Genomic DNA, 22,498 nt, shown 5'->3' with positions numbered 1-22,498 from the left:
TTTCACTTGCTTGGCCAGTGGCGTGACATCTTTGAAGATACCATTAGCTTCAATGTCATGCAGGGTTATTCCAACTTTGTCTTCAATGTACCTTATGGATGTTTAAGTCTTTAATCCATTTTGATCTTACTTTTGTACATGGTGTTAGGCAGAGATCTGAGCTCACTTTTTTGCATGTAGCCGTCCAGTTTTGCCAGCACAATTTTTAAAGAGGCTTTCCTTGCTCCACTTCACTTTTCTTGCCCCCTTATCAAAGATTAGATGATCATATGCTTGTGTCCCTTTCTTTTTGATTGAATTCACTGAGCATGATATTCTCTAGTTCCGTCCACGTTGCTGCAATGTATGATTTTGTTCTTTCTTAGAGCTGCATCATATTCCATTGTGTGTAAGTATTAAACTTCTTGATCCATTCATCTGTAGTTGGACATTTTTGTTGTTTCCACATCTTGGCTATTTTACTAAGTGTGGCAATGAGCATAGGTGTTCATGTATCCTTTTTAATGAATGGTTTTATGTTTTGGACATAGATGCCAAGAAGGGAAACCTCTGGGGATCCCCCTCTTTAGGCCATCTTCCCAGCCCCCAGCCTCTGCCTTTTAACCTCTTGGTGGAATTTGTATCCTCCAGCTTAAAATGGTTGTGCCCTGCATGCTGTATTATTGCTCTAGCCCCCAGGGTTGGAGAAGATTTATCAGGTTAATGAATCATAGGTCCTATGAATTATGTTCTGTTCATTGTACTTGCATACCCACCTTCCTGTATCTCTTAACCATATAATTTGTTCTCACCTCTGCCCCTTTAAAGATTTCTTCATTATTTGTTTGGGGAGTCAGCCAGGACAGATCCCTGCCCTATCTCCCTTGTGTACTGGCATATTAGCAATAGACACAGACTGAATTTCCCCTTGACCTTGTGTAAATTCCTATTAATTCTGAGAGTCAAAAAACCTTGAGACCTGTAACAGTTCCTTTCTCATTTTTTGGGGGTGGGGAAACACCTGACAATGTTCAGGGCTTACTTCTGGCTCTATACTTAGGGATCACTCCTGGTAGAAACCACATGTGGGGCCAGGGATTGAACTGGCAGTGGTGGCTTTGAAGACAAGAGCCTTAATCCTTGTATTATCTCTTCAGTTCCAACAGCATTTTATTGGGGGGCGGGTGTCCTAAGCATTACTTAGGGACCAAATCTGACAGTACTTAGGGGTTCTTTAGGGATACATCCAGTCATGTTTGGGGAGCCATGTGATTCCAAGGATCAATTGGGATTGTCACATGCAACCCAAATGCCTTAACCCCTGTAGTATTGACTTGACCCAATGATTCCTTTCTTGAATCTTTTCTCATAAACATTGGTCATACACATGAACATTTTTCTACTTACCAGATTCATTCATATTAGTTCTGTCACTATCACTGTCCTCCTGTTGTTCATTGATTTGCTCGAGTGGGGCCAGTAACGTCTCCATTGTGACAACTGTTACTGTGTTTGGCATATCGAATACGTCACGGGTAGCTTGCCAGGCTTTGCCGTGCGGGTGAGATACTCTAGGTAGCTTGCCAGGCTCTCCGAGAGGGGTGGAGGAATCGAATTCGGGTTGGCCATGTTGGCTGCGTGCAAGGCAAACACCCTACCCGCTGTGCTATCGCTCCAGCCCATCTTTGTTCTATGTTTTAGAAAACTATTTTTTAATTTAAAAAGAAAACCCATGTCCTTTATTATTCCTTATCATAAGACAACTTCCTTCTTCCATTTTCTCACTTATCTTCCATATTCATACATTTTATTTTATTTTTTATTTTTTATTTATTTTTATTTATTTTATTTTATTTTATTTGCTTTTTGGGTCACACCCAGCAATGCTCAAGGGTTACTCCTGGCTCTGCGCTCAGGAATTACTCCTGGCGGTGCTTGGGGGACCATATGGGATGCCAGGGATCGAACCCAGGTCGGCTGTGTGCAAAGCAAACGCCCTATCTGCTGTGCTATCGCTCCGCCCCCCCCCCCCTTTTTAAAAAATTTTTATTAGACATCATGAGGTACAGTTGTAGACTTACAAATTTTTGTGCTTGGGTTTAAATTATACAATGATCAAATACCCATCCCTCCACCAGTGCCCATTTGCCACCACCACGGATCCCAGTATCCCTCCCACTCCCCATCCCCCTCGTTCCCCCCCCGCCCCCCCCCCCCCGCCTCTGTGGCAGGGCATTCCCTCTTGTTCTTTCTCTCTCCTTTTGTGTATTGTGGTTTGCAAATGAAGCATTGAGTGGCAATCATGTTTGGTCTATAATCTACTTTCAGCATGCTTGTCCCATCCTGGGAGGATCCTCCCAACACCCTTTATTTGGTGCTCCATTCTCTATCTGAGCTCCCTTTACCCCTAGCATGTGTGGCTGGCCTCCAAGCCATGGAATAAAATTCCTGGTATTAATCTCGGCCATTCTTAGGTGTTAGTCTCCTATTTTGTTACTTCATGTTCCCCAGATGAATGCAATCTTTCTATGTCTATCCCTCTTTTTCTGACTCATTTCACCTAACATGATACTTTCCATGTAGTACCACTTGTATGTAAATTTCATGACCTCATCTTTTCTAACAGCTACATAGTACTCCATTGTGTAGATGTACCAAAGTTTCTTTAACCAGTCATCTGTTCTTGGGCACTCAGGTTTTTCCAGATTCTAGCTATTGTAAAGAGTGCTGCAATGAACAAACAAGTGCAGATGTCACTTCAACTATCCTTTTTTGCCTCTCTGGGATATATTCCCAGGAGTGGTATTGCTGGCTCAAATGGGAGCTCAATTTCTAATTTTTTGAGAATCGTCCATACTGTTTTCCAAAAGGGCTGAACCAGTTAGCATTCCCACCAGCAGTGAAGGAGGGTCACTTTCTCACCACATCCACGCCAGCACCGGTTGCTTTTGTTCTTGGATGTGGGCCAGTCTCTGTGGTGTGAAATGATATCTCATTGTTTTGATCTGCATCTCCCTGATGATTAATGATGTGGAGCATTTTCTCCTGTGCCTTTTAGCCATTCGGATTTCTTCTTTGAGAAAGTTTCTATTCATTTAATCGCCCTATTTTTTGATGGGGTTGGATGTTTCCTTCTTGTGGAGTTCGACCAGTACTTTGTATATCCTTGATATCAACCCCTTGTCAGATGTGTATTTGGCGAAGATCCTTTCCCATTCTGTAGGCTGTCTTTGTATTTTGGTCACTGTTTCTTTTGAGGTGCAGAAGCTTCTTAGTTTAAGATAGTCCCATTTGCCTATCTCTGTTTTCACTTGCTTGGCCAGCGGCGTGACATCTTTGAAGATACTATTAGCTTCAATGTCATGAAGAGTTTTTCCAACTTTTTCCTCAATGTACTTTATGGATTCCGATCTGATGTTGAGTTATTTTATTTTTTAAACTAATATTTTTCAACCAGGGTCCACTGGGCCCCCATGTGCACCCCCAGGATATGCCAAGGGAACCACAGGTAAAAATCACATAAATGGATGTCATGACATAATACTGTGGGGCAACTGGTAGTAATAAGAGGAGGGACTTGGGAAGGAAACAAACTCAGAAGGGGCCCATGGATGGAAAATTGTCTAGAAACACTAATTAAAAAAATTTTTTTAACTTTTTTTTTATTAGTGAAACACCATGAGGTACAGTTGTAGATTTACAATTTTTTGTGCTTGGGTTTGATTATACAATGATCAGATACCCATCCCTCCACCAGTGCCCATTTTCCACCACCATGGATAATATCCCCCCCACCCCCATCCCCCCACACCCCCCTGCCTCTGTGGCAGGGCAATCCCCTGTGTTCTCTCTCTCCTTTTGGGTGTTGTGGTCTGCAAAAGAGGCATTGAGTGGCAAATAAGTTCAGTCCATAGTCCACTTTCGACATGCATCTCCCCTCCTGGGAGGATCCTCCAAACACCCTTTATTTGGTGCTCCCTTCTCTATCTGAGCTGCCCTTTCCTCTAGAATGCCCGACTGGCCACTAAGCTATGGAGTAATCCTCCTGGTGCTGATCTCATCTATTCTTGGGTATTAATCTCATATTTTGTTACTTTATGTCCCCCAGATGAGTGCAATCTTTCTATGTCTATCCCTCTCTTTATGACTCATTTCGCTTAGCATGATACTTTCCATGTTGTACCACTTGTATGTATAATTTAAAATTTTTAATTAGCAATGAATACTGAAAGTCAAGAGAGATTTTCTAGTACTGTTTATTTTCCAAATGACTATGTTTTAATTTTTTTCAATCATTTTCTTAGGATAGTTTTTAAAATTTCTTTCCAGGTATTTATATTTCCAAAGACTGATTAGAGTCTGATTCCTTAACATGGCAAGAAACAGACAAAAAGTTCAAATTTTAAGAGATTTCAGGGAATAGTTTTCTATTATGACTATAATTCAGGCTTACTTTTATCCATAGCCAGCCATGATTATGGACACTCCTGTGGGTGCTCAGGGACCATGAGGTGTCATGTATTGAATCTGGGGCTTCTGCATGCAAAGCAAGCACCTGGTCCATTGAACTATCTCCCTGGACTACTAGATAATATTTTTGCCACATCCAGCATTGCTCAAGACTTACTCCTGGCTTTGTGTTCAGGAATTACTCCTGGAGGTGCTAGGATGACCTCATCTTGTGCTTGGAATAGAACCAAGGTCAGCCGCATGCATGGCAAGTGCCTACCAACTCTATTATTGTTCTGGCTCTTACTAGGTGATATTTTGGGTTTGGGGCCACACCCAGTGGTGTTCATGGATTATTCCTGGATCTGTGCTCAGGGATTACTCTTGGTGGAGTTTGGGGGCCAAATGGAGTGCCAGGGATCAAACCCAGGTTAGCGAATATAAGGCAGATGCCCTACTAGCTATACTATTGTTCCAACCCCCTACCCCGTAATTTTAATTTAAATTTCCTCCTTCCTAGGGATTCTACCCCTTAGTGTTCCAATCAAATTTATCACAAGTGCTCAATTTTTTCTTGAACTTTGACTAATTTTGGGGAATCACACTGTGGAACTCAGTGATACTCACAGGTTAACAGCATGGGGTTGATCCCCTGTATCACAGGACATTTTGCATTTTGCATCCTTGGGTCCTAACACTCAACAATCAGTCCATGAGCATCTCTTAGGAGTCCTCCTCCAAATAATTATGGATTAGAGATAGCTTACAGGGCTAGTGTGCATACTTTGCCCACCAGAGGCCTGATTTCAGTCGCTGGCATTCCATAGTCCCTTGAGCACCACCAGGAGTGACTCTAAGCATTGAGCCAGGAATACCACCGAGCATCTCTGGGTATGTACCAAAAACACACCTAAAATTATCTTGGAGGGGAAAATGCAAGATAAATAGTTTTTATACTATTTCACAAAAAATTGAAAGTTTTATAAAGGCTTTTGCTATATTCAATCATATATGCAGTCCAGATTTTTTTTTTTGCTTTTTGGTTCATACCCGGCGATGCTCAGGAGTTACTTCTGGCTCTGCACTCAGGAATTACTCCTGGCGATGCTTGGGGGACCATATGGGATGCTGGGAATCGAACCCGGGTCAGCCGCGTGCAAGACAAACACCCTATCCGCTGTGCTATCTCTCCAGCCCCAAGTCCATATATTTAAAGTGTGATATACTTTTCAAAGTTGTATACTTAAACTTTAAAAAAATATATAGTTTTGGGGGACTTCCCCAGCAGTGATGGAGACTACCAAGGCTACACACAGCTCTGTTTACAAGACCACACAATGTTGGGGATCAAATCCAGGCTCTGCACACATTGGCAATGTCCTCCAGCCCATTGATCATCTCCTTAGCTTAGATAATGCAATTTATAGGAAAGAAATTAAACACCTTAGTTTTCTGAATTTAATTTGAAGGTTGACTGTTTGGCTCATTATTAAGGAAATGCAAATCAAAACAACAATGAGATATCCATCTCATGCCAGTGATAATGACACATGCCAACAAGTCTGGAAACAGACAGTGTTGATGGAGTTGTCATAAGAAAGAAACCCTCATCCAGTGTTGGTGGGGTGGGAATGTCATCTGGTTCAATCTCTATGGAAAAAATATGGAAATGTCTCTAAAAGATAGAAAAAGAACTCCAGTATGATCTAGCAATTCCACTTCTTGGCATCTATCCCCCAAATAGAAAAACGTCATTTTGAAAGGATATATCTATATCTTTGTTTATGACAGAGCTCAGCCAAGATTGAAAACAACCCAGAGGGAACTATGATGAATAGATCAAGAAGTTGTGGTATTCCAGCAAGAGTATTCCTCATAATATATCCCAGAGAGGCAAAAAAGTATAGTCGAAGTGACATCTGCAATTGTTTGTTCATTGCAGCACTCTTTACAATAGCCAGAATCTGGAAAAAACCTGAGTGCCCAAGAACAGATGACTGGTTAAAGAAACTTTGGTACATTTACACAATGGAGTACTGTGTAGCTGTTAGAAAAGATGAAGTTATGAAATTTACATACAAGTGGTACTACATGGAAAGTATCATGTTAAGTGAAATGAGTCGGAAAGAGCGGGATAGACACAGAAAGATTGCACTCATCTGGGGAACATAAAGCAACAAAATGGGAGACTAACACCCAGGAATGGCTGAGATTAGTACCAGGAATTTTTCTCCATGACTTGGAGGCCAGCCACACGTGCTAGGGGAAAAAGAAGCTCAGATAGAGAAGAGAGTACCAAATAAAGGGTGTTGTGAGGATCCTCCTAGGGTGGGAGAATCATGCTGAAAGTAGACTATAGACCAAACATGATGCCACTCAATGCCTCTCTTGCAGAACACAGTACCCAAAAGAAGAGAGAGAGAACAAGGGGGAATGCCCTACCACAGAGACAGGGTGGGATGGGGGGGATGGGGGGTGGGAGGGATGCTGGGACCCGTGGTGGTGGAGGGATGGGTACTTGATCATTGTATAACTGAATCCCAAGCACAAAATTTTTTTTTGTTTTTCTTTTTTTTTTATTAGTGAAAAGCCATGAGGTACAGTTGTAGATTTATAATTTTTGTGGTTGGGTTTCGATTATACAATGATCAGATACCCATCCCTCCACCAGTGCCCATTTTCCACCACCATGGATAATATCCCCCCCACCCCCATCCCCCCATTCCCCCCGCCTCTGTGGCAGGGCAATCCCCTGTGTTCTCTCTCTCCTTTTGGGTGTTGTGGTCTGCAAAAGAGGCATTGAGTGGCAAACATGTTCAGTCCATAGTCTACTTTCGACATGCATCTCCCCTCCTGGGAGGATCCTCCAAACACCCTTTATTTGGTGCTCCCTTCTCAATCTGAACTGCCCTTTCCTCTAGAATGCCCGACTGGCCACTAAGCTATGGAGTAATCCTCCTGGTGCTGATCTCATCTATTCTTGGGTATTAATCTCATATTTTGTTACTTTATATCCCCCAGATGAATGCAATCTATCTATGTCTATCCCTCTCTTTATGACTCATTTCGCTTAGCATGATACTTTCCATGTTGTACCACTTGTATGTAAATTTCATGACCTCATCCTTTCTGACAGCTACATAGTACTCCATTGTGTAGATGTACCAAAGTTTCTTTAACCAGTCATCTGTTCTTGGGCATTCAGGTTTCTTTCAGTTTCTGGCTATTGTAAAGAGTGCTGCAATGAACAAACAAGTGCAGATGTCACTTCGACTATACATTTTTGCCTCTCTGGGATATATTCCCAGGAGTGGTATTGCTGGGTCAAATGGGAGCTCAGTTTCTAATTTTTTGAGAATCGTCCATACTGTTTTCCAGAAGGGCTGAACCAGTGGACATTCCCACCAACAGTGAAGGAGTGTCCCTTTCTCGCCACATCCACGCCAGCATCGGTTGCTTTTGTTCTTTTGAATGTGGGCCAGTCTCTGAGGTGTGAGATGGTATCTCATTGTGGTTTTGATCTGCATCTCCCTGATGATTAATGATGTAGAGCATTTTCTCATGTGACCAAGCACAAAAATTTATAAGTCTATAACTGTACCTCATGGTGTTTCACTAATAAAAAAATAAAAAATAAAAAAAATAAATGAAAAAAAAGTTGTGGTATAGATAGACATGCAGTGGAATACTATACAGCTCTAAAAACAAAAATCATGCAATTTATTGCAACATAGATAGATCTATAGCATATTTTTATGCATTCAATTTATTTTCATTTCTATTATTTAATTTGAATTTCATGATTGTAAAAATTTTAACAATTAAACTCTTAAATTTCTAATTTCAAAATAATAAATAATGTAAAATAGTATTACATCCAGAGCCTGGCAAGCTCCCTATGGCATACTCGATATGCCAAAAAGAGTAATAACAAGCCTCACGATGGAGACGTTACTGGTGCCCGCTCGAGCAAATCGATGAACAACGGGAGGACAGTGCTATAGTGTTACATCAGAATTAAGAATCTCAAACCTTGACTTTCTTGTTTCAAATATTATGTAATATAAAGACAATATTGGCATCTTTTAGAAGACTTAAAAATTAATTTTTTGCAAATGTCCAGAGCATGTTTCTGTATAGTATAATTTTCTGATATGGGCACATTACCCATTTATCTTAACTTTCATTCTCAAAAATAAGCCAATTTTTTTTTTACTTTTTGGGTCACACCCAGCGATGCACAGGGTTTCCTCCTGGCTCTGCACTCAGGAATTACTCCTGGTGGTTCTGGGGCACTATATGGGATGCTGGGAACTGAACCTGGGTTGGCCACGTGCAAGCCCTACCTGCTGTGTTATTGCTCCAGTCCAAAATAAGCCAAAATTTAATGACTAACGCTTCAATCAAATCACCCAGAAATTCAAGGAATTTCTATTATTAAATTTAGTAAAAAACTTAAGTGAGTTATTTCTCCTGTTAGACAACATGGATTAATTCCTGGCCAATACACAGAGAACCAATGCATTACACCCAGTATTATAGTTTCAAACACAAGAATGTTTCAAATTAAACTATTAATTTAAAATCATTTTCCCCTGCTTAAATTTTCATTTCTTTTCTTTTTTCCCCTTAAATTTTATTTTTTATCTCTGTGATTTGCAATATCATAATGATAGGGTTTTATGCATACAATATCCCAACACCACAGCCTTCACTAGTGTCTCCTCCCCTTCACCATTGTCTCAGGGTCTCCTGTCCCCCTTAATTCTCCCTCTTCCTGCTCCATCACCCCTTCACAGTTTCTTAATTTTTTAAACTAGTTTTTATTTCCCCCAAATTATGCCAGAATAATTTTGTTTGGTGGCAAATACAAATGGAGGAAACACACAAAACTGACATCCAAAAAATCTTGTTTCCCTTTACAAGATTTTAGTCTTTTTTTTTCTTTTTGGGTCACACCTGGCGATGCACAGGTGCTACTCCTGGGTCTATGCTCAGGAATTACCCCTGGCGGTGCTCAGGGGACCATATGGGATGCTGGGAATTGAACCCCGGGTCGGCCGCATGCAAGGCAAATGCCCTACCCACTGTGCTATTGCTCCAGCCCCAAGATTTTAGTCATTTTTGTTTCTTTCTTATCCAAATAAGCTGTGGCATCTCCTCCAGTATCACATATCCCGTGGGGCAGGCACATTTTTCAGGTGAGGGCCTTCTAGGTACCCACAGTTACGATCTAGTGTTACAGATTCTTGACAGCAGTAAAAAAAATTTGTGTGTGACAGGTTTGTAACTTTAGATGGTCTTACTGGCTAAGACTCTTATGTGGGACCATTAAGGAATGGCATGTGTTCAGAAAAAAGCCTACCAAAGCAGATATGAGAAACAATTTTTTTCCTCTTTTATTTTTATTTTGTTGGCATTCAGTGACTTCTCCTGGTTCTGTGATAGGCAGCTCAGTTCCAGCAGAGTTCAGGGGACCATTTGTGGTGCCTGATGAAATTAGGGTCCAGAGATTGCAAGACAAAAGCCTTAAACCCTCCCTGTACTACCTTTCAAACAGAGCTCTTTGGAAAACACTCTTAAATTACCAAAGATGGGGCCGTGTTGCCAGGGCCGAGTGTGTGTGGGGCAACCCACAGGGATGTGAGACTACCAATTTGATCCCCAGCACCAGCATGGACTCTTCATTGCCAAATGCAATCCAGGGCACTGACAGAGCTATTTTCCTGATACCAGAACAAGTTTGACCTCTAATACAAAGCTACAATGGTGACTGGGGTGGGGTGGATACTACCAGACACAATAAATTATTTCAAATAAATAGTTTTGCTGAGAAGCCAGGTAGAGGATTCAAAATCTCGTCACATGTTTTTTGGTCCGCAAATGATCCAATGGTCCAAATTTCAAAGAGCTCAAAAAGCTAAGAGGTTGGAAAGAGGATTTTAAAATGTGAATGCCATGGGTTTATCCAGTCTTTACTTCAGAGAATCCATTAACTCCTTCCGAATTGAAATAATGTCCCACCCCTTTAATTGAGGGGAAGAAAAGGGAAATTTCCCCAAAGATAAGGGTCTTGGAAGGTGCCATGTGCCATGATTTCCAAAAATTTCCCCAAAGAAGTCAGAAAAATTATTGGCTATTCTTTGCTAAATGGCCATGGCTAAACCAAATTGCATGTAAGGTAAGCCCTGGCATGCTGTTGTAGTCAACTGCTCTGACCTCTGGAAATTGAGAGTTAAGCTTGCAGCTTTTGCTGATGGGATTGCTGGAGAAAATTTGTTAGAGTTCAATGTCCAGTTGCTAACATTGTTATTGGAGACTCCCTTAGAATTATTTTTCTGGGGGGAGATAAGTATGTTTTTAAATTTAAATTTATTTATTTTTAATTGACTCACAGTATAAACTCTCTTAGAATTTGGTTCTTTCTCCAAACACAAATTTTTGCAACCCTGGAAAAGAAATTTAGAACAGCAAAAACTGTATAGAATGGTCAAAGAAAGGAAACGGTGAGTTAGCACTTGGTAAAATAGCTCACCTCCTTAAGGAGTGGTTCTACGGCAGTTTCTCTCATAGTAACTGGGGTCAGAGGACATCACACTTGGGAGTCATTAAATGTTTTACTCAAATCTGAAACCTCTACTTCAATGAGGATTTTTTAATATTAAAACGAAGTCAAATGTTCTTCAGGGTGACAAGATGGCCGACAAACTGGTTTCATCTGGTCTGTCGTGCAGTATGTATCACCAGCCCACAAGGAGGACTTGTGGCAATTTTACAGTAATTTAAGCACACAGAAAAATTTGTCCCTGAAGCAGGGCTGGTGCCATTTCTGTGAAACAGTTCTCTAAAAGTACACAGAACAAACTGTTCCTCAGTGGTAATAAAGTGTCTAAGAATTCAGTAGTAATAAAATGTCTAAAAATTCTGTGGAAAACTAGCTTCTAGTGCTGGTTCCTTTATAGCTGGTGTATATTTTTATTATACAGCTTCTTTTTTGTTATTTAAATATTTCTCTAGGAATTTCTGTATTTTCACATTTGTAAAAATGTGAACGTGTTCATAATTGTTTATTGAAATGTTTTTGTGTATTAGTTGCTTTAAAGACTGTCATATTGCAGCATGTCAGTTCTGCATTGGGTTTCATTGGTGGTGTTTCCTCATAATTTCAAATATTAGGTTATGAGATTCTTGGGGCTTGAGTCTGTTTTATCAGGCTTCTACCCCATTTTATAACCAGCTGCCATATTGGTTAACTTGGCTTGGCCGTGACAAAAGAGGACAGCAGACCTTGGGAAGAAGGGGTTCGATAAATAATATCATGAGTCGAGCATCATTTAGAGTGTGGGAGACATAGAGAGTCCGGAAACTTCAAGAGATCACAAGCTCCGGCTTCTTGGGTGGGGTCGGGGGGTGGGAGTACCGAGCAGGAAGTGATGCAACTATGTTTGTTAATCACGTGCAGATGCATGTGCAGACACAGTACGCATGCCCAGACTGATCTTGCGGTTGCAAAGTGGGCTCACGCCATTTGAGTTTCAGACTCCAAGGTGTGAGGTTGTGCGTCTCACAGGTTTTTCTCAGACAGAAACTCAGAAGGTAGGACTTCAGATCATCCTCTCGGGTGTTTCAAGTGTAAGAGTGAGAAGGGAGCCAGTGGGTTTTGTCCAGTTTTTAGGATGGCAAAGATCTAAACTTCTAACATAATGTCTGCCGTCTTATATGCATTGTTTGTCTTGTTGAAGGGGACAACAAGGGAAGATGCTGGGCAGTGGCGGGGAGGGAGTATTAGAAAAAGATGGAGTGAGTGATAGGTATCTGATTTCTGGGGGTTCCTGAAGCTAAACAGAGGACAAACTTCAATCTTCTCAGTGGTGTTCTGGGCAGGGCGGGAGACAGTTAGGAAAGGTCCTGGCAATGGGGATCATTGCATTCCTCGAGTCCAGGACGAAACTGGCCCATGTGCTTCTCAACTAGTCATTTCTACCATTGTGGTGTGAAGGCAGCCATACAGGTTATAATGGAAAGGAATGCAGACTTTGCTTCATTGAGGCTTTAGGGGTGGAGGGAAGAGCTTATTAAATTTTGGTGTGCTTGAAATCCTTACACCAATTTAAAATTTAATCCTCTGGTGTTTTTTAAATGTGTGTGGGAGGCGTGGCTATTGAACACAAGACGTCTGCTTTTAGCAATGTGTTCTGTTGAGTCATATAGCCATCCCTTAGCGTGTTTTCCCCTTTTTCATGCTGTGGACTGAACACAGCCTCATACATGCAACATGGGTGCTGCGGTGGAGCCTTTTTTTTTTAGCTCCAGTAATTGTGTACGTGCACAGCTCGTATCGTCTCCTCTCCCCTCCCTTCTCTACTCCTTCTTTTTGTGTTTTGTTCTAACTTTTATCTTCCCATTCAAGGGTCTCACACATGTAATGTGTGTGCTTTCTCAGCGTTTTTCTGGGCACCAATAATTGCACATGCGCAGCATCCTGTGTGCTTCCTCAGAGCCATTTTTGGCGCCAATAATTGTGCGCATGCATGGCGTCCTGTGCGCACAGCATTTTTGGGGGCGCCAATAATTGTGCGCATGCGTGGTGTCCTGTGCGCTTCCTCAGCGTTTTTTGGCGCCAATAATTGTGCGCATGCCCAGCGTCCTGTGCGTTTCATCCTACCCTCTAAAAAATGGTGCCAATCATTGTGCACATGCCCAGCATCCTGTGCGCTTCCTCTCACCCTTTAAAAAAATTGACGCCACTAATTGGTGCATGAGCAGCATCCTGTGCTCTTCTACCCTTTTAAAAAATTTGGCACAATGATTGTGCACATGCATAGCGTCCTGTGCCCTTCCTCTCAACCTTTAAATAAATTTGGTGCCAATAATTGTGCACATGAGCAGCTCTGTAGTCACAGTCCCTTCCTGTGGTGTTTTCCCCTCCCTTCCCTTATCTCACTTCCTATCTCATTTTCTTTTGTGTTTTGTTCTTCCCTTTTATCATCCCATTCTAGGGTCTCACACATGCTGTGTGTGTGTGTGTGTGTGTGTGCGCGCGTGTGCGCGCACTTCCTCACAATTTGGCGCCAATAATTGTGCGCATGCGCAGTGTCCTGTGTGCATCCTCCCACCCTTTGAAAATAATTTGGCACCAATGATTGTGCGCATGCACACCATTCTTTTGGCGCCAATAATTGTGCGCATGTGCAGCGACCTGTGGCCATTGTTCCAGCTTCTGGTGAGTTGTCATTACTCAATCCCCCCTTTCAACTCTTTCCTCCTCCACTCCCCTCTTTTTTTGTGATGTATTCTTCCCTTTCTTTTCCTTTTCTTTTCCAGGGCCTTATGCCTGTGCACTACCATTGAGGGCTTCTTGCCTGTAGCAGCCATTGAAGTCAGGGCTGCACGCTTGCGCGGTGTGGATGCTTTATGTTGAGAATTGAGCCTTATCCTCTGTCTCCTAGTGGTGTTTTTCCCATCTTTTTGGCACCAGAGATTGTGCGCATGTGCGACTTGTGCTCTATATTGAGCCATGAGTCATATTTGCTGGTCACCTGGTAGTGTCTTCTTTTGGTGTCTCTGTTTAATCCAGAGCCTAACTACTGCTCTTAGGGTGTGTGCTCTTTGCTGAACCGTATCCCTGAGTCTTGGTGCTTTTAGGAAGCTGACTTGTTTTTTCTTGCTTTTTAAAACATTTTCATTCATTTTTCTTTATTTATCTCTTTTTCCATTTCCCTTTTCTTTTTCTTTCTCTTTTGGTTTCTTTTGCTATCTTTCCTTTTTTCTTTTTCTTGCTTTCCTTCATTCTTCAACTTTCCACACTTCTTTCATATCTTTTTCTCATTCCCCTTTTGCTTTTGTTCCTTTATTTTATTTTTTCTTTGTTTATTTAATTTTGTTTTACTTCCCCTTTCATTCATTCATTTCTTATTTTCACTTGCTTTGTCCTTTGTTTTTTTTTGTCCTCCCCACATTATTCTTTCATTCTTATCCTCTTTCCATTTCCTTTCCTTTTTCTCTTTTGATCTTTCTTTTTGGTTTGGGCTATACCTGGTAATGCTCAGGGGCTACTCCTGGCTCTGCACTCAGAAATTACTTCTGGTGATACATCGGGGATCATATGTGATATGGGGAATCGAACCCGGGTGGGGTGCAAAGCAAGCATCCTAACCGCTGTATTATCTCTCTGGCCCCTCTTTTCTGTTCTGTTCCTTCCCTTCACCCCAATTTTTTAGTCTTTGTTGTTTGTGTCCACTTTTCTCTCATTCATTCCTTTCCCTCATTACTTCTTTGTTTTGTCTGCTGCTTTCTTTCACTGTCTTCATCCTTTTGTTTTCCTCCTTTGATCGTTTCTAGTTTCTTTATGCTTTTGTTTTTAATTTTTTAATTGAATCACCATGAGATTCTTTATGCTTTTCTTTGTTCCTTTTTCTTCTCTCTCTTTTTTTTTTTTTTTTGCTTTTTTCGGTCACACCCAGTGATATGCAGGGGTTACTCCCTATTCATGCACTCAGGAATTACTCCTGATCGTGCTCAGAGGGCCACATGGGATGCTGGGAATTGAACCTGGGTCGGGCTGCATGCAAAGCACGCAGTGCTATCACTCCAGCCCCCTCTTTGTTCCTTTTCAATCTTTCTTTTCTTCATTCATCCTTATTCATCTTGTTTTTCCTCTTGTTTTCCTTTTCTTTACTACTTTGTTCTTTAATTCATTATTTTCTCTTTTATTCCATCATTTTGTTCGTTCATTTTACTTCATTACTTCCCCCATTTGTTTCTGATTCCTTTCCCCTTTATTATTTTTTTCTTTCTTTGTTCCTTTCACTACTGTGCTTCTTTGATTATTTTCTTCATTCCTTTTACCTTATTCACTGCCTTTGTTCTGGGTTCTTTCACTTCATTCTTTCATTCCCTTTTGTTCCATAATTTTCACGTTTTCTTCATTCTTTTGTTCTTTGTCACCTTCATTTTTCTCATTGTTTCCTTCATTGCTTTTTAGCTTCATTTCTTTTTACTGCATTGCTTTCTCTTTGTTTCCTTTGTTCCTTTGTTTCTTCATGCCTGCCTTTTCTTTCTTTGTCGTTTACTTTTCTCCATTTATTTTCTTTTACTTGCTTTCCCTTTTACTTTTTTCTTTGTTCTTTTCTTTGTCCCTCTTTTTTCCTTTATCCTTTCATTTGTTCCTTTCCATTTATTTGCTTTCTTTAATCTTTTCTGCTTTTAACCTTCATTCTTCTTTTACTCAGTTCTTGTTTTTCTCTCTTGTTCCTTTTTCTTCGTTCGTTCTTTCTCTTTGTTACTTCATTTCTTTTTCGTTGACTTTTTCTTCATTTCTTCCTTTTCTCCACTTTTTGCCTTTATAGTTTATTTTCTATTTTTGCTTCAGTTATTCCTTTCATTCTCTTTCCTTGGTTCCTTTGTGCCTTTTGCTCACTTTATTTCACCTTTTCCTTTATTCTTTTCTCTTTTTTATTCTTTCTCTCTTTCATCCTTTCGTTCCTTTCTTCCCTTCATTACTTCCTTCATCCTTCCTTTGTCCCATTTAAAATTTTTCTTTCTCCCTTTTCCTGTTTTACTTTTGTTTCCTTTCTTCTGTTCTTTTTATTTCTCTATCTTGCTTTTTTCCCTTCACTCCTACCTTTGTTCATTTGTTTTTTCTCTCTCCTTCCTTTGTACTTTGGCGCTTTCATGTTTTCTTACATTTATTCATTTCTTCATTTCCTTTTTTCTCTTTTTCCTTTGCTCTTTCCTTTTGACTTTCATTCTATTTTCTTTCTCTTCCTCTCTTTTGCTTTCCTTCATCTTTTCTTTTGTCTTTCCTTTGTTCATTCCTTTGTTCCTTTTGTTTTTTTCTTCCTCTTTTGATTTCTTTCCTTTGTTCCTTCTCTGTGCTTTCTTTCTTTATTGTTGTTTTTGGGTCACACATGGCTATGCTCCTGGCTTTTACTCAAGGATCACTCCTAGTGGGTCCAGGGATCATATGTGGTGCCCAGGATTGAACCTAGGTTGGCTGCATGCAAGACAAGTGCCTTACTTGGTGTACTTGGTGTGATATCCTACTCCAATCTCTTCCTTTCACTTTTTTGCTTTGTTTTGAAGCAACCCCCCAAGGTGCTCAGGCTACTCCTAGCTCTGTGCTTAAGGGTTGCTCCCTGTGGTGCTTGGGGGATGTGTGTGTCAATTCTAGTGTTTTCCCTCACTTGCAGTGTCAGGAATTGAGTCAAGGACCTCATACATGCATAACAAGTTCTCTGGGCCTCAGGAGATGATGCAAAAGACTGGAGCACATGTTTTATGTGCAGGAGCTTCATATTCTATCTTCATCATTGCATGCTTCCAGGCTGCCCTCTCCCAATAATAAAAAAAAAAAGCATGTGCTCCGCTGTGTTTCAACCATTGCCGCTTGTTGGTACTTTCTTAAATTTCTCCTTTATTGTGTATTTAGTTAAAATCAGACTTCATCAGAAATGTGCTTTTGACTTTTTTATTATCTACCTTATGGTGATAACTTGTAGAGGACTGGGATATGGCCTAATAGGTCAGAGTGCATGTTCTGAGTTTGATCCCCAATCTCTGGCACCATATGGATTTCCAAGCATGCTGGATCTCCTGAAGACTACTGGAGAGGCACCCTCCTCCCCATAAAAGGTGATCTCTTTCACAGCTTGTTTATGATAATTAACCATTGCAAGTGCAAATTTGGTGTGATTGAAAAGCATACACAATTGAAACTGACTTTGAAACTGTTCTTAGTATTTAAAAAGAGTACACATCACCTCCCTTTGGCCACAGAAGTAATCAAATACATTCTTTAATGTGTCTTTTCCAAATCACAGTATATTTTGTTTTTAGTGCAAAACATGAGCAAACAGACCAACTCACCATTGAAAAGTAAGGATAAGGAACGTAAACTGAGGCCTCCACCTAGGCTTGTAAGTGCTTTAAAATTTGATATTTATAAGTAGAAGTTAATTTTTGTGATAATGTTGAGTTAGTACAGATACATTGGTAAAACTCTACTATGCTGAATAATAGCATTGATTCAGGAGGCTAACATTATACTGTTACTTGGATGCAGTTATATTCTCGGGAAATATCCCTCATGACTTTCTACTTTTTTCTCATGCTTATTAATATAGTGCACACATACATTCCTATGTGCTGTAAAATATTTCCCAAAATTTTTTGTGGGTCACTTTTCTTGGATTAGCCTCTCTGTGGGAGAATAATTTTATCAGGAATATAAAATAATATAAGAGAGAAATGTGCTTATGTTTTCTTATGATCCATGTTATGGATTTTGTATATTTATACTATTGAAAAGTTTTAGTAACAACTTTTACATGCATACACCATACACACACATGCTGCTAAGGCCCAGCATCCCAATGATAGCAATCTCGATTACAGGAGCTTCCAGATGAGATCAAGCCTAAATTTTATGTAAAGAAAGAAGCTGGAGAAGCATCTGCATCTAAAATTAAAGGTAAGATACATATATGTGTAATACTGCAAAAGAGAAACATCATCTGTACATGGGAGATAACTGGCAATTGAGAATGCTTGTATTCTTTTCTTTTTTTGCTTTTTGGGTCACACCGGCAATGCACAGGGGTTACTCCTGGCTTTGCACTCAGGAATTACTCCTGGCGGTGCTCGGGGACCATATGGGATGCTGGGAATCAAACCCAAGTCAGCTGCATGCTGGGCAAACGCCCTACCCACTGTGCTGTCGCTCCAGTCCTGAGAATGCTTGTTTTGTAGGTGACCTGAATATAGTGATTATGTGATGTTCTTGCCCCAGGACGCTTTTTGTTGTTGTTTTCACACCTGGCAGTGCTCAAGTTTATTCTTGGCTCTGCACTTAGGGATCACTCCTGGTGGGCTTGGGGACAATACAGGCTGCCGAGGATTGAACCTGGGTCAGCCTGATGCAAAGCAAACACACTACCTCCTGTACTGTCTCTCCAACCTCCCTGTCCTGGTGCTCTTTTTTTTTAAAAGGGAACACACACATTTATTTTTATTTATTTTTTTCTTGGGTCACAACCAGCGATGCTCAGGGATTGCTCCTGGCTCTGCACCCAGGAACCACTCCTGGAAGTGTTTGGGGGACCATATGGGATGCCGGGGATTGAACCCTAGTTGGCAGCGTGCAAGGCAAACACCCTCCCTGCTGTGCTATCACTCCGCCCACCCCCAGTGCTCCTTTTAAAAATTGAGTTATCATAGTTTACGTTAAGGTTAAAACCTTTATTTTTTATAGTTGCAGGGCACCATACACATTAGTAGGTCACTTGGGTCTTGAGCGCATGATTTAGTTAGAGAACTTTATATCACTGACAAATACAAAGGGATGATCTGATGGCAATTTTGGGAGAAAGGATAAGGTAATGAAACTCTGGTTTCTGGAAACAGATTCCTGAAGTAATACTAGTGACTTTTATGCATCACATTCATTACCACACTAGCCTAAGACTGATATTACCAAGGACATTAATTTCCCTTTTCTTGCCTCCTGTTTTACTTAAATTTACTTCCTTTTTATTTGTGAGATTCTGACAAGGATGCTACGATGGAATCTTTCTTTGCGAAGATTGGGGTTGAGTGTGGAGCTGGTTCTAGAGTCAAGGGGAAGAGCCTGTCTGATCTAGAGCCCATTAAAATTCCTGAAGGTAGTATATTACTATTAAACATATGAATGAAACATTATTTCCCACCACATATTTTCAATAATATAGAGGAGAAAATGAACCAGTTCATATGTGAAGATGATTTGTAATGTTCAGACCTCAAATGCCTGAGTTTATAGATTATCAAGTATAGCTGCAAATAAGGTCAAAGCCATATTGAATTACAAAATTAGAAAGCATTTTCTTTTAGGAAACTTTGACCAACAGGTAATAATTTTCAGATCTTTGTTGAGATTTGCTTTTAAAAATACTGTAGCACTAAAAAAATACTGTAGCACTGTAGCACTGTCCTCCCTCTGTTCATGGATTTGCTAGAGTGGGCACTAGTAACGTCTCCTTTGTGAGACTTGTTACTGTTTTTGGCATACATCATACATCGAATACATCACGAGTAGCTTGCCAGGCTTTGCAGTGCGGGCAGGATACTCTCGGTAACTTGCCGGGCTCTTTATAACACATCATGTAGGTGACTTAGAATAGTAATTGGCACAATGCAAGTGATGTGCTTGCCTTAGATCTCTTGACTATTAGTCCTTAATGAATGTGAAGAAACAAATTAATTCCTGAAATGTGATCTAGTACCAACTCTTTTTAACATGATTTCTGTGGCTTTGGAGAAACTTCCTTAACTTCTAAACTAATTTTTCCTTTTAAAAATAGTAAGTTCAAAAAAGATATTTAAAAATGTTTTAAATTCTGATGCTTGTTTTTGGACCACAGTTGGCAGTTCTCCGGGACTATTCTGGTTTGGTGCTCAGGGATTGAACCTGGGCCTCCAGAGTGTGAAGCACGTACTCAGCCCAATGCACTCAATCTCTCTGGTTCACTGATTCTGATTTTTGAGTACTCGTTTAGTTGTATAAAATACAAAGATAATCTGCTTCATGTGATTTGTTTATTATAAAGAATCAAAACCCGATGAGTAAAATGATAACATTTGAACTAAGGTTTCATTCCTAGGATTTTTTTTTGGCTTTTGGCCACATTCAGAAGTGCTCAGGGTTTACTCCTAGTAATGCGCTCAGGGACTGCTCCTGGAGAGACTTGGGGGACCATAATTTGGTACCAGGGATCAGACCCGGGTCAGCTGCATGCAAGGCAAGTTCTCTACATGCTGTACTGTCTACTCGGCCCTATACAATATCTTTATCCAAACACTCTGGGGGTTACTCTTGAGCTCAGAGCCAGGAATATCCATTCCTCTGTACCACTGGATGTGGCTACCCCCAAACCTCCCCCACAACAGAAGAAGATAGTTTTTTCATATTACTTTCAGGAACCTGTGAGACATGGCTAAATGTACATACTCTAAGTAAATACACAAAAAGGGTTCACAACCCTTTTCCTTTCCTTCTGAAGGTTTTAGGATGCATTGCTATCATCAACCAGTAATTTTTTATTAAATGTAAATGACCAATTGAGACAGAGTTCTGAGACCTCTTCCTTCATATCACTGATTAAGAGTGGAGTGGCAATATATATATATATATATATATATATATATATATATATGCTTCAGATAATTACATAAGCATAGCATTCACTACAAAAATGAAGTCAATAAAATAATCTTAAGGGGGAGTGGATCTATAGTTAATGAAAGATTTGAAGGTCAGTTCCAAGGGCTGGTTTGTGTTTTTTGTATGTAGGAGCCTTAGGTTTGATCCCTGGTACCATGTGGTCCCTGAACATTACCTAGTATGCACATTCCCCATTTAAAAAATAAGTTTGAATTATTAGAAAAGGAAAACAATCCAATTGATAATTTAGAGAACTATATATTAGAAAATAGCTGTAAATTGAATATTCACTAGTTTATGTTGTCTTGATGAAAATAAAAAGTCAAGTATATAAACAAGATGGACAGATATTGAATATGTAACAACATATTTTGTTTTTCAAGTTTTATATCCTCCCATCCTTCCCCATCTTCCTTTTGGAGGGGAAACAGACTAAGAAAGGGTGCAGCTTTTCCTGTACAATTTTGAAGTTAACTTTGATGATATTGACTTAAAACTAGAGTGATCATATTTTTGGATATGAACTGCAATGCTTTGAAGTATATAAAGAGGCTCTTAACAATTGCAGTAGGAACATGGGTAAAACAGACAAATTGGTCACTTAAAATTTAAGACAACTTAATAAGGACTAAAATACCTTGTAGAAAAAGTTTTGTATTTTTCCACAATAGAGCCCAAACAAATGCAATACTGTTTTTTTTAGTTTTTCCATCAATTATTTTTATTTATTTTACTTCAGGTGTGACATTGGTGTTTTAAATAACCTTATTTTAAAAATTTTTGTTCAAGTCAAAACATTTATATATATGTATATAAAATGTATTATATTTTCTTCATTTACACGACTTTCGCTTTGTACTTAAAACAACCTCTGAATAGATATGCTGGGTTTAATCTGCTTTGAATTTGAACAGTCTCTGTTTATTTAGAAAGAGTGGTCTGTTTAACAAGTACTTATTCACTCTGTGTGAAGGTCATCCTTAGGACTCTAGTTTTAATTCATTTTATAAATCTAAAACTGTAGAGTTCTTTGTATGCTTCTATTATAAAAATGTTGCTAACTAATGCTCTCAACTATTTAGCTTTGATGGCTCTGAAAAGACCAAGAACTAAGTGAAGACGGACTGAAACCATATTATTCTGTGCTGCTAAAAATCTGAGTAGTAAAATTCAATAGCAGTGTTTGAAAACCTTGTGAAAATTACTTCTATGTATCGGATACTGTTGAAAAGTACCTTTTGCTAACATTTTATATTTTTGAGCTGTTAGACATAATTTTAAAGTGTGTCTCCATTCAACTAAGCTAAATATGCTTTTTATTCTAGAAATTTGTCTTTAAATCCTTTTCAGTTTTTATGTATGCAATTAAATATATTTGAGCAACAATTTTCTGTCATTTTAATTGTTTTGTGGAGGCCACATTCAGCAGTGCTCAGGGATTACTTTTGACTCAGTGCTCAGACTCTGTCCTGGTGGGGCTTGAGGTACAATATGGGGTGCTGGCGATCAAACCTGTGTCAGTTGTGTGCAGAACAATCTTTTTCATGCTCTTCTATTGGCCTGGGCCCCTTTCTGTCATTTTAAACACTTTTATTTCCTTTTCTCATTTTATGGTATTGGGCTAACCCTTCCAGTACAGTGTTGAACAGTACTGATATCAGTGGACATTATTACCATATTTATTGTAATTTATTTTGGAAAAACTACTTTTATTTTGTTTTGTGGAGCCACACCCAGTGGTGCTCAGGTCTTATTTCTATCTCCACATAGGGGACTTTATGAGGTTCCAGGGATCAAACTTGGGTTGGCTGTGTGCAATGCAAGCACCCTACCCACTATATTATATCTTCAGGCCCTATAAATCTTTTTTAA

At 39.8% G+C, this 22,498-nt stretch overlaps 1 protein-coding gene across 1 annotated transcript in view; it reads left to right on the top strand.

Annotated features, from left to right (window-relative positions):
* Nucleotides 1-21,874, top strand: part of PPP1R3F (protein phosphatase 1 regulatory subunit 3F) — a 64,547-nt gene extending 42,673 nt beyond the window's left edge. Inside the window, exons 6-9 of the mRNA XM_056128588.1 lie at nt 17,266-17,345; nt 17,824-17,899; nt 18,969-19,088; nt 21,709-21,874. Coding sequence (XP_055984563.1) covers nt 17,266-17,345; nt 17,824-17,899; nt 18,969-19,088; nt 21,709-21,743 — 311 coding nt within the window. The 3' untranslated portion in view covers nt 21,744-21,874. The remainder of the gene's footprint in view (nt 1-17,265; nt 17,346-17,823; nt 17,900-18,968; nt 19,089-21,708) is intronic.
* Nucleotides 21,875-22,498: the final 624 nt, after the last annotated feature.

The sequence above is a fragment of the Sorex fumeus genome, unplaced genomic scaffold (assembly GCF_029834395.1).
Source record: "Sorex fumeus unplaced genomic scaffold, SorFum_2.1 ptg000065l, whole genome shotgun sequence".
In the NCBI taxonomy this organism is placed as follows: domain Eukaryota; kingdom Metazoa; phylum Chordata; class Mammalia; order Eulipotyphla; family Soricidae; genus Sorex; species Sorex fumeus.
The sequence above is the reverse complement of the archived record's forward strand: the minus strand, read 5'-3'. Positions and strand labels throughout refer to the sequence as shown.